Source organism: Gopherus flavomarginatus, chromosome 3 (assembly GCF_025201925.1).
Source record: "Gopherus flavomarginatus isolate rGopFla2 chromosome 3, rGopFla2.mat.asm, whole genome shotgun sequence".
Taxonomy (NCBI): domain Eukaryota; kingdom Metazoa; phylum Chordata; order Testudines; family Testudinidae; genus Gopherus; species Gopherus flavomarginatus.
Window position 1 is genome coordinate 50177512 of NC_066619.1, and position 12307 is coordinate 50189818.

At 44.2% G+C, this 12307-nt stretch overlaps 1 protein-coding gene across 2 annotated transcripts in view; it reads right to left on the reverse strand.

Annotated features, from left to right (window-relative positions):
• Nucleotides 1-1601: 1601 nt before the first annotated feature.
• Nucleotides 1602-12307, reverse strand: part of TMEM171 (transmembrane protein 171) — a 29965-nt gene continuing 19259 nt past the window's right edge. For both annotated transcript variants that reach the window (XM_050945278.1, XM_050945279.1), the window contains 3 exons: nt 5242-5948; nt 2764-2905; nt 1602-1941 (listed from right to left, as the gene is read on the reverse strand). In XM_050945278.1, coding sequence (XP_050801235.1) covers nt 1752-1941; nt 2764-2905; nt 5242-5869 — 960 coding nt within the window. In that variant the 5' untranslated portion in view covers nt 5870-5948 and the 3' untranslated portion in view covers nt 1602-1751. The remainder of the gene's footprint in view (nt 1942-2763; nt 2906-5241; nt 5949-12307) is intronic.

Sequence of the window (12307 nt, forward strand, 5' to 3'; positions counted from 1 at the left end):
ATTCACATGAAGTATCACTTATGTGATTTGTGCTACTTACAGCAATGGGACTATACATATGACCGCTACTTGGGAAGTGACAGAATATGTCCTGGGGCTTTAAGGTACGCCTCTGTAAAACAAATACTTATAGAAAAAGTAAAACCAAGTGATGTGTAAGAGAACTACTGAAAATATTATCGTTTAAGAATGGCTAACATCACATGCCTCTGACTCAGTTCATCCAGAGGGCTGTGGTATGATACAATTAGGCTCGTTTCCAGTTGGTGAAGAGTTGGGAGTTCAGCAAGAAAAACTCCATGGAGGGGGCCTAATTCTGCCATCCTTGAACTGTGATCAGTCCCATTGATTTCAGAGAGCCTACTCTCAGAGCAAGGTGGTACTGAGTGCAAAGGTGGCAGAATCAGGGCCTAGTATCACAGGAACATAATTTATGTGCAAATTAAGGAGGAAATGGATGAGATGTAGCTAAAGTGAAAAAACCATCTTGCTAGAGTTAAAACAAAATTCTAGGACTCTTGCTTTTTAGATAAGGTCTTATGCTCCAATTTTTTTTTAAGATTAAGTTTTAACCTAAGAATTAAAAAGTCCTGCAATATTTACCACTTAAATTCCTATATACAAGGTGCTGAGCTTTCTTGCAAGGTACACCTCTACCCCAATATAACGTGACCCGATATAACATAAATTTGGATATAATGTGGTAAAGCAGTGCTCTGGGTGGGGTGGGGCTGCACACTCCTGTGGATCAAAGCAAGTTCGATATAACACCGTTTCGCCTATAACTCAGTAAGATTTTTTGGCTCCCGAGGACAGTGGTGTACTTTGAAGTCAATAAGAGGAGAGGGAGCTGTGCATCTCAAAGGTGTCTTAAAGAGCTGTGCCATGCTTGCTCTCTGAACTTGCCAGTTAAAGGTCTTAGAATCGAGATACAATATCCTTTCTTGTAATTATAGATGAGAAATCTCTGCTCCTGGAAAAAACTGATTTTTAAATGCAGTTCAGCCACACAAGAGAGCCCAACTCAAAAATAAATGGATACAGTTGGTATAAATCTGAGACTGATTTATAATAGCAGTATTTCTTAGGGAAACAGTCATTCCAACATTAAAGTGTCAGAGCATTAACTATCCTCACCTTTGCTTTAGGGCTCTTAATTGTTGGCTAAAACTGATTTTTGTGGGGATTACTACTATGAACATAAATATTCCCAATTAAACTATACGGCATTTGTTATCAGGCAGACTAAAATGAAGTATGACTAATATGCTCAGACTGTATCTAAGCTAAGTAAATAAATGGTAATTTTGCAAACTCACCCTACAAGTACTCTCCAAAGAACAGTAACTAATACTTATAAAGCCACTTTCTAATTATTTCTTTGCCATAGCTCTGAAACTAATTGATTTGAGTAGATCAAAATACACAGAAAAAAGTTTGTGTTCTAATTAGTTTCTCTGTTATAAAAGAAAGCTAAAAATAGACACTAGCCCCATAACAAAACACAATGAACATATAACGCTGTTGCAGTTCACCAAATTGTTGAGTACTGTTGTACATAACATACAGGGTTACATAATATTTCTCTAAACTCAGATTGGTAATTTATGTTTCGTTGTTTTAAGGTTACAGATGCAACCCTTACAATTTTTATTATAAAAATAAAGTTTAAAACATTAAAATTGTAGTGTACAATTCCATAGAAAAATGAACTTTACTTCACAGTTCTTTATGGGGAGGCTCAGAAGAGGCTAAGCCATGGAGGAGCCAGAAGAATATTCAGTATTTACTATTGCTTCGTTTCCTTCATATATTGGAGGTAATTCAGACGAAAGATGCAGAGTGGGTAAGACGTCTGAAGAAGAACTGCTCCCGGGAATTGCATATAGTAGTTCATACTCTCTAACAGAAACCATTCCTTGAACATGTGCAAGTTGTGCCCTGTAAAACATTACACGTTAGTACATTCCAATCTCATTTATACACTAAGCCAAATCATACTTGAGTTTCACACATGCACACACAATGTAGGTGAAGCCGGTGTGTTCAAGCTGCCTTTTTTGTTTTTTTTTTTAAATAAACTGGTTCACTGCAAATACATATCTGTTTAATAAACAGTACCGTCTGTATAACAGTGTGGCCTTTTCACATTTCCTATAAAAGAGGTCTTTTTATATTCCTCTGACAACACTGCTTAGAGCAGAATAGCCAGTTGGGAATGGGAGAGATTTTCCCATCTCTTCTCCTTAGTTCCTTTGCCCCATCTTCCCCCTCTTTTCATAATCTATCATGGCCCTACTTTCCCTTTCCTTACAATAGTTATGAGTTCTAAAACTCCAGTTACTGAAATGACAATACTTCATATTCTGAGATCCTCAGATGAAAGGTGACTTACAACTTTAATTAAGCCTCCCAAAAGCCTTTAAAGTAGTTAAATAAATAGTAGTATTCTCATTTGATAGCCAGGGAAACAGAAGCAGAGAGAGGTCTCTGGATTATTCAAGTTCACACAAGTCAGCAAGTCAAAAATAGAACCCAGGCATCCAAGTCCCTTGCTCTACCCATATCCTGATGCAATCAAGGTACAAATATTTTAAAATTAAGGTAAAATATCAGAAGGAAGAAATTCAGTGAGTTACTAGAAAATTTTATAGGTGTCAGGCATAAAATCAATGATGATTAACAGAGTGTTGTCCTAGCTACACTTCAACCCATGGGTTAAACATCACAGATTCTAGAAAATAAACAAGAAGAATGTCTTACTCATTATTTACAATACTGTGGTATGGAGGAGGATTTTCACTCATAGGCAGCTCCGTAGCAAGTGGCTTATGAGTTACAGGTGGTGACAGAGAGTCAGCAAAATAAGGTGGTGGGAGGGGTGGGAATGTCATAACAGCATCACCTAAAGAGAACAAAATTAATTAGTAACACATGGAAATTTAACTCATTTCCTGATCCTCATTGTAACCTAAGAGATATTCATACTGGTGTGGTATAGTATTTGTACTTATCTTCTTTGTAGATACAGGCACCATGTTCATGCATACTTTAACTGTTCTGACATTCCTTGGTGTAGAGTACAATGGTATGTACATATTCTGGGAGGATTTTTACAATGCAAGAGATCCATCTTACTAAAAAAAAAAAAAAAAAAAAAAAAAAAAGCAGCCATAAAAAAAGTTTCATCGTCCTAAAGGACACAAATCCCTTTACTGTTGGCTGCAGAACCTACCAGCAGACAGGCTCATGTGTGTTCTCTAAACACAGAGCAGGAGCTATTGGCACACTTTCTGGCTAAGATTTTATACCATGCTCATCACTATGGTACACAAGTGCCTAGTTCTCCCCGCCTGCCTAAAATGTGGGTTTTATAAAGTTCTCTGCATACCTCTAACAATGCTATAAATAAAAATGTTCAATGCTCTGCTTAACAATTCATATTGATTTAATTTTTCCTTCAAATGTACAGTATTTCCTCTGTTAAATTATCAGGAAGTTCCTTGCTTTCTATGATTTATATGTTCTCAGTGCTTATTTATACAAAGAGGTAATAACTGCACTTATACCATTACTATAACTTGATTGCCTGTTAAGGAGCATGACATGATTTTATAACTGTAGGCACAAATGGTGATTTCTGATTGTTCTGAAATTGTAATACTCAAACCAGCGTACCTATAGTAGCATAATTAAAGAAATTTTAGACAACATTTTCATGGCTGAAGGGACAATACTAACAGAATTCATATTATAAGCAAGCAATACATGTTATGTACTAAACTGTAATTATGCAGTGCTTAATCTGAATACTAATTAGTGATAATGTTATGAAGTTGGACAATGAAGTATGGTCTCTCTTATGGTCTCTCAGAACTTTATATTTTTCAGGGGTTTTAGTTTTTTAAATGGACAGCCAACAGTCAGCTAGTTCTCATAATTAAACAGGTGCAACAATTATTTCCCCTCTGCCCACTCCACTTTTTGGTGTCTTTGCCTCTTAAGTTTTCTACGTAAAACTCAATCTCTGTTCTTGCAATGTGTTTCAGTCTTTTGATCCATCCATCACCTCCCCAAAAATCACAGTATTTAGGCAACACCTGTCTACCCAACATTAATATTGATGTTATTACATGAACTTGCTTTGCACACAAGTTGTTCTTTATGTTTGTTTAGTCAGCCTATTCTGAAAGTAGTGCGCTTAAGGAAGACAACAGAATTTAGATCTTTTCAAATATGTTATAGGAGAGGAAGTGATTGTTGGCTTACTAAACACACACACAAGGAGCATCTGCAGAGACAGTTCACACAGCAAATTAATACTGAAGTTGAGCAGGGCACGTGTTGCCTAAATACAATGATTCAGGTAAAGTGATGGTACCAAGAGACTTGGACCCCATGATCCTACAGCAATCCACATTTAAAGTCTAGTGTTTGTATGTGATCCTACAGTGATCTAGTGATCCTACAGTGTTTGTATATTTTACTTCTCTTAGAACTCTCAACATATACAAGTGTGTGTACTAGTTTTGCTTTCTCTCCTTCAAAGACTATTTTCTTAAATTGCTATTCTTCTACAACTCTCTCACTCATATACCCCGATATCTGACGTCAGCCTCCCAGGCATTCACCTTTTCCTATTAAGCATCAGGTTAAATAGTCCTTATATCGGGATGACAAAGGCAGGATTTTGTGTGCAATGGACTTCAGTTCCAATCAATCAGGTGGTAGTTGAGCAGCATGGTGGTTGATTTGTCACCCATTCCTTCTGACTACTAAAAATGTAGTTTACAACCTACAAACTGTATTCACCCAGAATTAAAATGGTGACACAAACAGTAAAAGCAGTACCCCTGCATCTGAATCATTGGAGTCCTATTTCAGGGGACAAGAAGACAGGCCAGAATTCAAAGCTAAACTGCATTTTCAGTATAGTAATTAAAAAAGCCATGGCACCTACAATTTACAATGCCTATTCCATTCTCTGGAAAAGGGAGTAGGATTGGAACTACTTATGCCAGATAGTGTGATTTCTTCCACATTTGCCTTTGGAGGTTTCTTGTAAGTCAAAAGGCAGTTTGCCCCTGAAGAAAGATGACTGATTTAACTACAGTGCGAATGTTTCCAATGTAAGGCAACTTGTTTCTCATTTGGTATGTTAAACCACACAAAATAGGAACTAGCCTACAAGTTAGTAAAACTAGCTTTCAAATGTAAAGTATATACAAATAATTTACCTACCTGCTGTAACTTGAAGTGATTCTGGACTCTGAAGCTGTTCTCCATTTTCAGAAGATTCTTGGCTGAGATTTAAATTGGTTTTCTTTTTAATATGAGCTATTACGAAGAAACTTAATCCAACAAGCACAATCAAAGGACCCATGATTTGAAGAGGCAGAAATCCACAGCCTGGGAGTTCAACATCAGAAGTGCTGGTTTGATTATACTGTAGGCTGTGCCTTCCTGGACTACATCCAGGAACCCAAATGCCCAGGAAACTAATTAGCACTCCACTAGCTAAAAACAAAAACCCAAAGATAAGAAATTGGGCAAACTGACAGTTCCCTTGACAAAAAATGAGGCTGTACACCTGCTCACCTTGCATCTGTCTCTGACTTAGGTACAGCCTAGCTCTTGATTGTGCCAGTAAGACACAAACTAATCCAACAGCAACAACCACAGGCCCAGCAATCTTAAGGGCCCTGTTGCAATCACTGAAGGTTCCAGATGGGCACGTCTGTAAAATAAAGACTGAAAGCAGAAATCCAGTGCAGAGCAATGCAACTCCAAAGACAAAAAGGAAAAAAAACTTCCTATGATGCCCATTATTTTCTTCCCCACCAGGTCTGGGAACAGCAACTGCACACATTACAAAAATGTCTCTCCAGGCAAAGGAGGAAGATATCGTTTCCTGTTAGTGTTCAGAGAGGTAGAAAACTTCTGCAAACCTGTGAACACAAATATATAATTGAAATTAGAGAATATGTAGGTAACTACATTATGTACTTTTCTTCTGCACTTATTACTCAGCCTATCCAGTGGTTTAAAGCCAGTATATCCCCAAACAACTTCATTTTAGAATAAAAGCTTAATGGAAATGGACATGGGTTATAAGACAGATAAAGGGGGATCACTGACTTAATATTTATACCAAAATCAATTGTAATAGCTCAATAAATGAAATAATATAATTAAGGGAACAACAAATAATATTTATCCAATTCTAGTTAAAAGGAGGTCACTCTAGGAGGGATGTACCCTAAAAGGAAAAATCACCATGTTTCCCTCCAACCTGCAGAAGCCCCTGAGATGGAGGCTGATGAGACACACCTAGGAAGTCATAGGTATAAGAAAGGGAGCCACAATGAGAAGGGAGGGTTGGAAGAAAGTCCTGCCTTTGTGGGCAACTAGGGAACTGAACATCGCACTGAGGATTGGAGCTATCGTTCAAAAGAGAGAAAGAATTGGGACAGAATGCAGGGGTGGTCCTTTTCCGCTTGCTAGAAGAGAGCCTTGACTGGAGGGAATTTTGATGGATAGAGGGCATTTACCAATAAAGCTTCAAATATATTACCTACTTAAAGCATGTGGATTTGTTGTTCCTCCTTCAGACATGTCAGCTCTTTTCCCTAAAAGTATTTCCTATCCCAGTGTAACTGAAAGAGCTAGGACACTACAGACAAATTATAGTTCTTTGAGTGCTTGTTCATGTCCATTCCAATCAGGTGTGTGTGTGCGCCGTGTGCATGCCAGCTGTAAGATTTTTCCCTTAGCAGCATCCATAGGGTTGGCCTGAGTGCCCCCTGGAGTTGTGCCTTTATGGCACCCAATATAGAACCCTGCCAACCCCACCCCCTCAGTTCCTTCTTACTGCCGGTGACGGCTAGCTGGAACAACTGTCGCTCTGCAAGTGCTTTTGGCATTGTCCTCTTCGCTTTTCTTTCTTAAATAGTTGTAAATAGTTTGTTAGTTATTAGTCCTAGTTAGTAGTAGTTGTTGTGACTCTTGGGGGTTCCCCCCACCAACAACTACATTTTCCCCCAGTTCTGGGGTATGCCCCAGTCCCCAGGATTCAAACTCTGTGAGGACTGTGTCAAGTTTATGCCGAAGAGTGACCCACACTCTTCTTGTCTACGGTGCCTCGGGGAGAGCCAACAAAAGGACAAGTGCAGGATCTGCAAGGGTTTTTTCACCCTAGCACCCTTAAAGAGAGGGACCAAAGACTCAAGGTCCTCTTAATGGAAGCGGCACTTTGATCGCATTCCGACCTGAGGTCCGCAGAACCCACGCTGAGCACTTCCGTGTCAGTCCAAAGTGCTCCAGTGCCGATGGTTGTGAGCCGGTGCCAAGCGAGGACTCTAAGGACTCCCAGCACCGCCATGGCTCCGCACATAAGAAACCCTCTGCAGTTTGGCACCATTCTAAATCCCCGGTGCCACAAAAGAAGAAAAAGCCCGATAGGAGTTGCTCTCCTCCTTTAAAGATCAGCAGCACTGAAGCTCATCTCGAGCCAGGTCACTTGGTCTCTCCAGCCTTCCAGGATCTCATCGACTCCTGCCCCATCTAGGGTTCAGTCAAGTCCGAACCCTCAGTGGTCCCCGGAATGCCAAGATGATCCCTCAACTCCGGAGGCATTTGAGGCAACCAGGGACCTTATATGCCTCACGGCGCCATCCTCCTCCCAGAGGAGACACAAGCCCCTGATGACTGCGCGGCCTCACGTCCAATCAAGGGGCAAACCAGGAATGATGGCACGCCAATCCCTATCTCCAGCACACCTCTCCCCAGCACGGCCCACCCATGCAGGGGAGCCGCACCGGTCCCTGACCTCTCGGCCCCGCTCTCTGGCGGTCCAGAGTACCGCTCCTCTGGGGTCCTCCTACTTGGAGGTGGAATCCTATCACTCAGATAAGACCAGGAGCAGAAGCTCCAGATCCCACCACGACCACCAGCCCTACATTTTACCATGGCATCCGCAATGGCAACCTTCCGTGCAATGGCCCTTTTGGACATGCTGGGCGTATCACCAGAGCCAGGAACAGATCTAGGGCCCAAAGTCCAGGTCAGTGTCCTTGGCTTCCTTAGTCTCCCTGCAGGCACTGCCTGCTCCACCAGCAGGGGCGCTGCCAACACTGCTGTTGTCCCCTACATTTCCAGTGCCGATCCGCCCATCAGTGGCACCGCTGGCAGCTGCAGCATCGGTAGCACCAGTGTTGATGATATTGGCACCACCAGAAACAACATCTTCGGCACCGTCTGCCTCGGCACTGATTTTTATGCCCCCAGCAGCCCTGGCACCACAAGCTCCAGAATACCGTGTGCGGCAAAACCCACAAGGTGCTGAAGGGAGTGAGCAGGGCCCGCTGCCAAGTCTCTCCTCCTCATCCTCCCCAGATGAAATGGTGGCAGGGACAGCAACGGCCCCAGTCCTGGAGGATATCAAGGTCCTCCAGCAGCTCCTACGTCATGCTGCCCAGAACCTGGGCATATAGGCAGAGGAGGTCATGGAGGAATCCAACTCGGTCGTTGAAATCCTTGCACCCTCCGGTCCCTCTCACATTGCCTTGCCCTTAATAAGGATGATTTCAGAGACAACAAAGACCTTATGGCAGACCCCTGCATCTCTGGCCCCTACAGCCAAGAGGAATGAGAAGCGGTACTTTGTCCCTTCTAAGAGATACGAACACTTATACACCCACCCACGCCGACTCCCTCATAGTTGATGTGGCCAATCAGCAGGAGTGCCAGGGCTTCCAGGGACCCTCCCCTAAAAACAGAGGGGCAAAAAGTTTCAACCTTTTTGGCTGGAAGGTCTATTCCACTAAGGGACTACAGCTCCGCATTGCTAATCCACAGGCCACCGTGAGCAGATATGCGCATGATACCTGTTTTGTGATGGCCAAGTTTGCAGAGCTACTGCCTCAGGACTCCTGTACAGAGTTCTCTGTGCTGGTGGAGGAGGGAAATCTGGTCTCCTGAGTTTCCCTGCAGGTGGCATTCGATGCACCGGATGCAGCTTCACGTACTATGGCAATGGGGGTTGTAATGAGAAAGGGTTCCTGGTTGCAGGTCTCTGTTTTGCCCCATGACGTCCAACAAACAATCCAGGACCTCTTCTTCAAGGGTTCGGCCCTTTTCTCCAATAAGATAGATAAAAGACTCCATAGTCTAAAAGACTCAAAGGCTATCCTTAGATCTTTGGGGCTCCATACACCTGCCACCCAACATAGGCACTTCTGGCCACAACCTCCCTCTAGGTTCTACCAGCCTTGTAGGAGGAATAGGAGCAGTAGAAGGAAGCAACACCCCTCCTCAGGCCAGGGCTCGCGCAAGCCCACGCCAGCGCCTGGCCCCGGATCACCCTTTTGAAGATGCGGTCACAGACAGTGCACCAGTAGTGCAGCTGTATCCACCTCTCTTACCTTTTCATCCCGACTATTCCCTTTCTACTGTGCATGGTCCTACATCACCTCGGACCTCTGGGTGCTCTGCACAGTAGACAGGGGATATTCTATCCAATTCTGTGCCCTTCCACTCCCTTCCCCATCCCTCTTCAGGGACTCCTCTCACAAACAACTTCTTATACAGGAAGTGCACTCGCTCTTCTTGGTAGGGGCAGTGGAAGAGGTTCCTGAGGAGCAAAGGGGCAAGGGCTTCTACTCTTGGTATTTCCTAATATCAAAAGCCAAGGGTAGCCTCAGACCCATCTTGTACCTGCAGGAACTCAACAAGTTCATCAAGAAACTCAGGTTCTGCATGGTCTCTTTGGTCTCCATTATCCCCTCATTGGATCCAGGAGACGGTATGCCACCCTAAACTTGAAGGATGCGGACTTTCACATAGCGATAATTCCACCCCACAGAAGATACCTCAGGTTTGTGGTGAACAACAGCCACTATCAGTTTATTGTCCTTCTATCTGGCCTGTTAGCAGCACCTCATGTGTTCACCAAGTGCATGGCAATTGTCGTGGCGTTCCTGCACAAGTTGCAGGTACAGGTGTTCCTGTACCTCGACGACTGGCTGATCAAAGGCCACTCCAGACCTGAAGTGGAAGAGCAGGTTGGCTTCATAAGAAGGATGTTTGTTTAACTGGGTCTCCTTCTAAATGAGGCCAAATCGACACTGCCTCTGGTGCAGAGGATTACAGTTTATAGGGGCAGTGCTAGACTCGACTTGAGCCAGGGTATATCTCCCAGAAGCCAGATTTTGGTCAGTGGGCAACAACATATGAGGCTTCAGGCAGTTCCTCACCACCACAGCAAGGAACTGCCTGAAACTTCTGGGGCATATGGCCGCTTGTACCTATGTAGTACAGCATGCCAGACTCAGGCTTCACCTGCTCCAGTCATGGCTAGCGTCAGTATATTGACCAACTCGGGACGCTTTGGACAGCATCGTAACCCTGCCTCACCCAATACTAGACTCCCTCTGGTGTGGCTCGACCCACAGTTAGTATGTGCGGGAGTCCCCTTCACCAGCCCCCAGCCATCCTTCTCATTAAAGACAGATGCATCAGATCTGGGATGCGGGGCACATTTTGGAGACCTCAGGACACAAGGCCTCTGGTCTCAGGCAGACCTCGCTCTGCATATCAATGTCAGAGAACTGAGAGTGGTGCGCCTGGCATGCCAGGCTTTCAGAGTCCATATATCAGGGAGATGTGTATCAGTCCTCACGGACAACACCACGGCAATGTTTTATATCAACAAACGGGGGTGCACGCTCATCTCCCCTGTGTCAGGAAGTCCTCATGGTGTGAGACTTCTGTGTAGAGCACTCAGTACACCTGCAAATATCATATCTCCCTGGGATACAGAACGAGCTGGTGGACAGTCTCAGACACTCTTTTTATGGCCATGAGTGGTCCCTCCTGCTGGACACAGTGAGATCCATCTTCCAACACTGGGGCTTTCCCCAAATAGACCAGTTTCTACACGATGCAACAGGAAATGTCAGCTATTCTGCTCCTTCCTGAATCACGGCCTAGGTTCCATCGCAGATAGGTTCCTACTTCCATGGGGAGGCCGTCTCCTATACACGTTCCCACTGGTTCCTCTCATTCACAAAGTGCTCCTCAAGATCCACAGGGACCGAGCCCTAGTGATATTGATAGCTCCAGCCTGGCTACACCAGCAGTGGTTCACATCGCTCCTGAAAATGTCTGTGGCAACTCCGGTCACCCTACCACTTGTCCCGGACCTAATCACGCAGGATCACGGCTGCTTCCACCACCTGAACCTCAAGTCGCTCCACTTCACAGCACGGAAGCTCCATGGCTGAATGCAGTGGAGCAGTCCTGCTCTGATCAAGTCAGGCAAGTTCTTCTTGGCAGTTGAAAGCCTTCCACAAGAGCGACGTAGCTTGTCAAGTGGAGCTGGTTCTCCATCTGGTTGGAGCAGCACCGTCAGTCTCCAACGCTCGCCTCGGTGACATTTATACTGGACTACTTCCTCCATCTGAAGCAGCAGGCACTGTCCCTGTCATGGACAAGGGTTCACTTGGCCGCCATCTCCACCTTCCATCTGGGCACAGATGGCTACTCAGTCTTCATGAATCCAGTGGTCAGCCATTTCCTTAAAGGTCTCGACAGACTCTACCTGCAAGTACAACAACCTATCCCGACTTGGGACCTTAAGCTAGTCCAGGGGTCGGCAACCTTTCAGAAGTGGTATGCCGAGTCTTCATTTATTCACTCTAAGGTTTCGTGTGCCAGTAATACATTTGAATGTTTTTAGAAGGTCTCTTTCTATAAATCTATAATATATAACTAAACTATTGTTGTATGCAAAGTAAATAAGATTTTAAAAATGTTTAAGAGTTTCATATAAAATTAAATTAAAATGCAGAGCCCTCCAGACCGGTGGCAAGACCTGGGCAGTGTGAGTGCCATTGAAAATCAGCTTGCATGCTGCCTTTGGCACACGTGCCATAGGTTGCCTACCCCTGAGCTAGTCCACCATTTGAGCCACTGGCAACGTTCTCCCTGCTTTATCTCTCATACAAGGTGGCGTTTCTGATGGCGATAACCTCAGGTTGGAGAGTGTTGGAGCTCAGGGCTCTTACACCAGAGCCCCCTTACACTGTATTCCATAAGGACAAGGTTGAGCTCAGACCTCACCCAGCTTTTCTCCCTAAGGCTGCCTCCCAGTTTCACATCAACAAGGACATCTTCCTCCCAGTATTCTACCCTATGCCGCACTCCAGCAGCATGGAGCAGCGGCATCATTCATTGGATGTCCGCAGGACACTAGCCTTCTATATTGAGAGAATGAAGCCGTTCTGAAAGTCTGTCCAGTTATTCATAG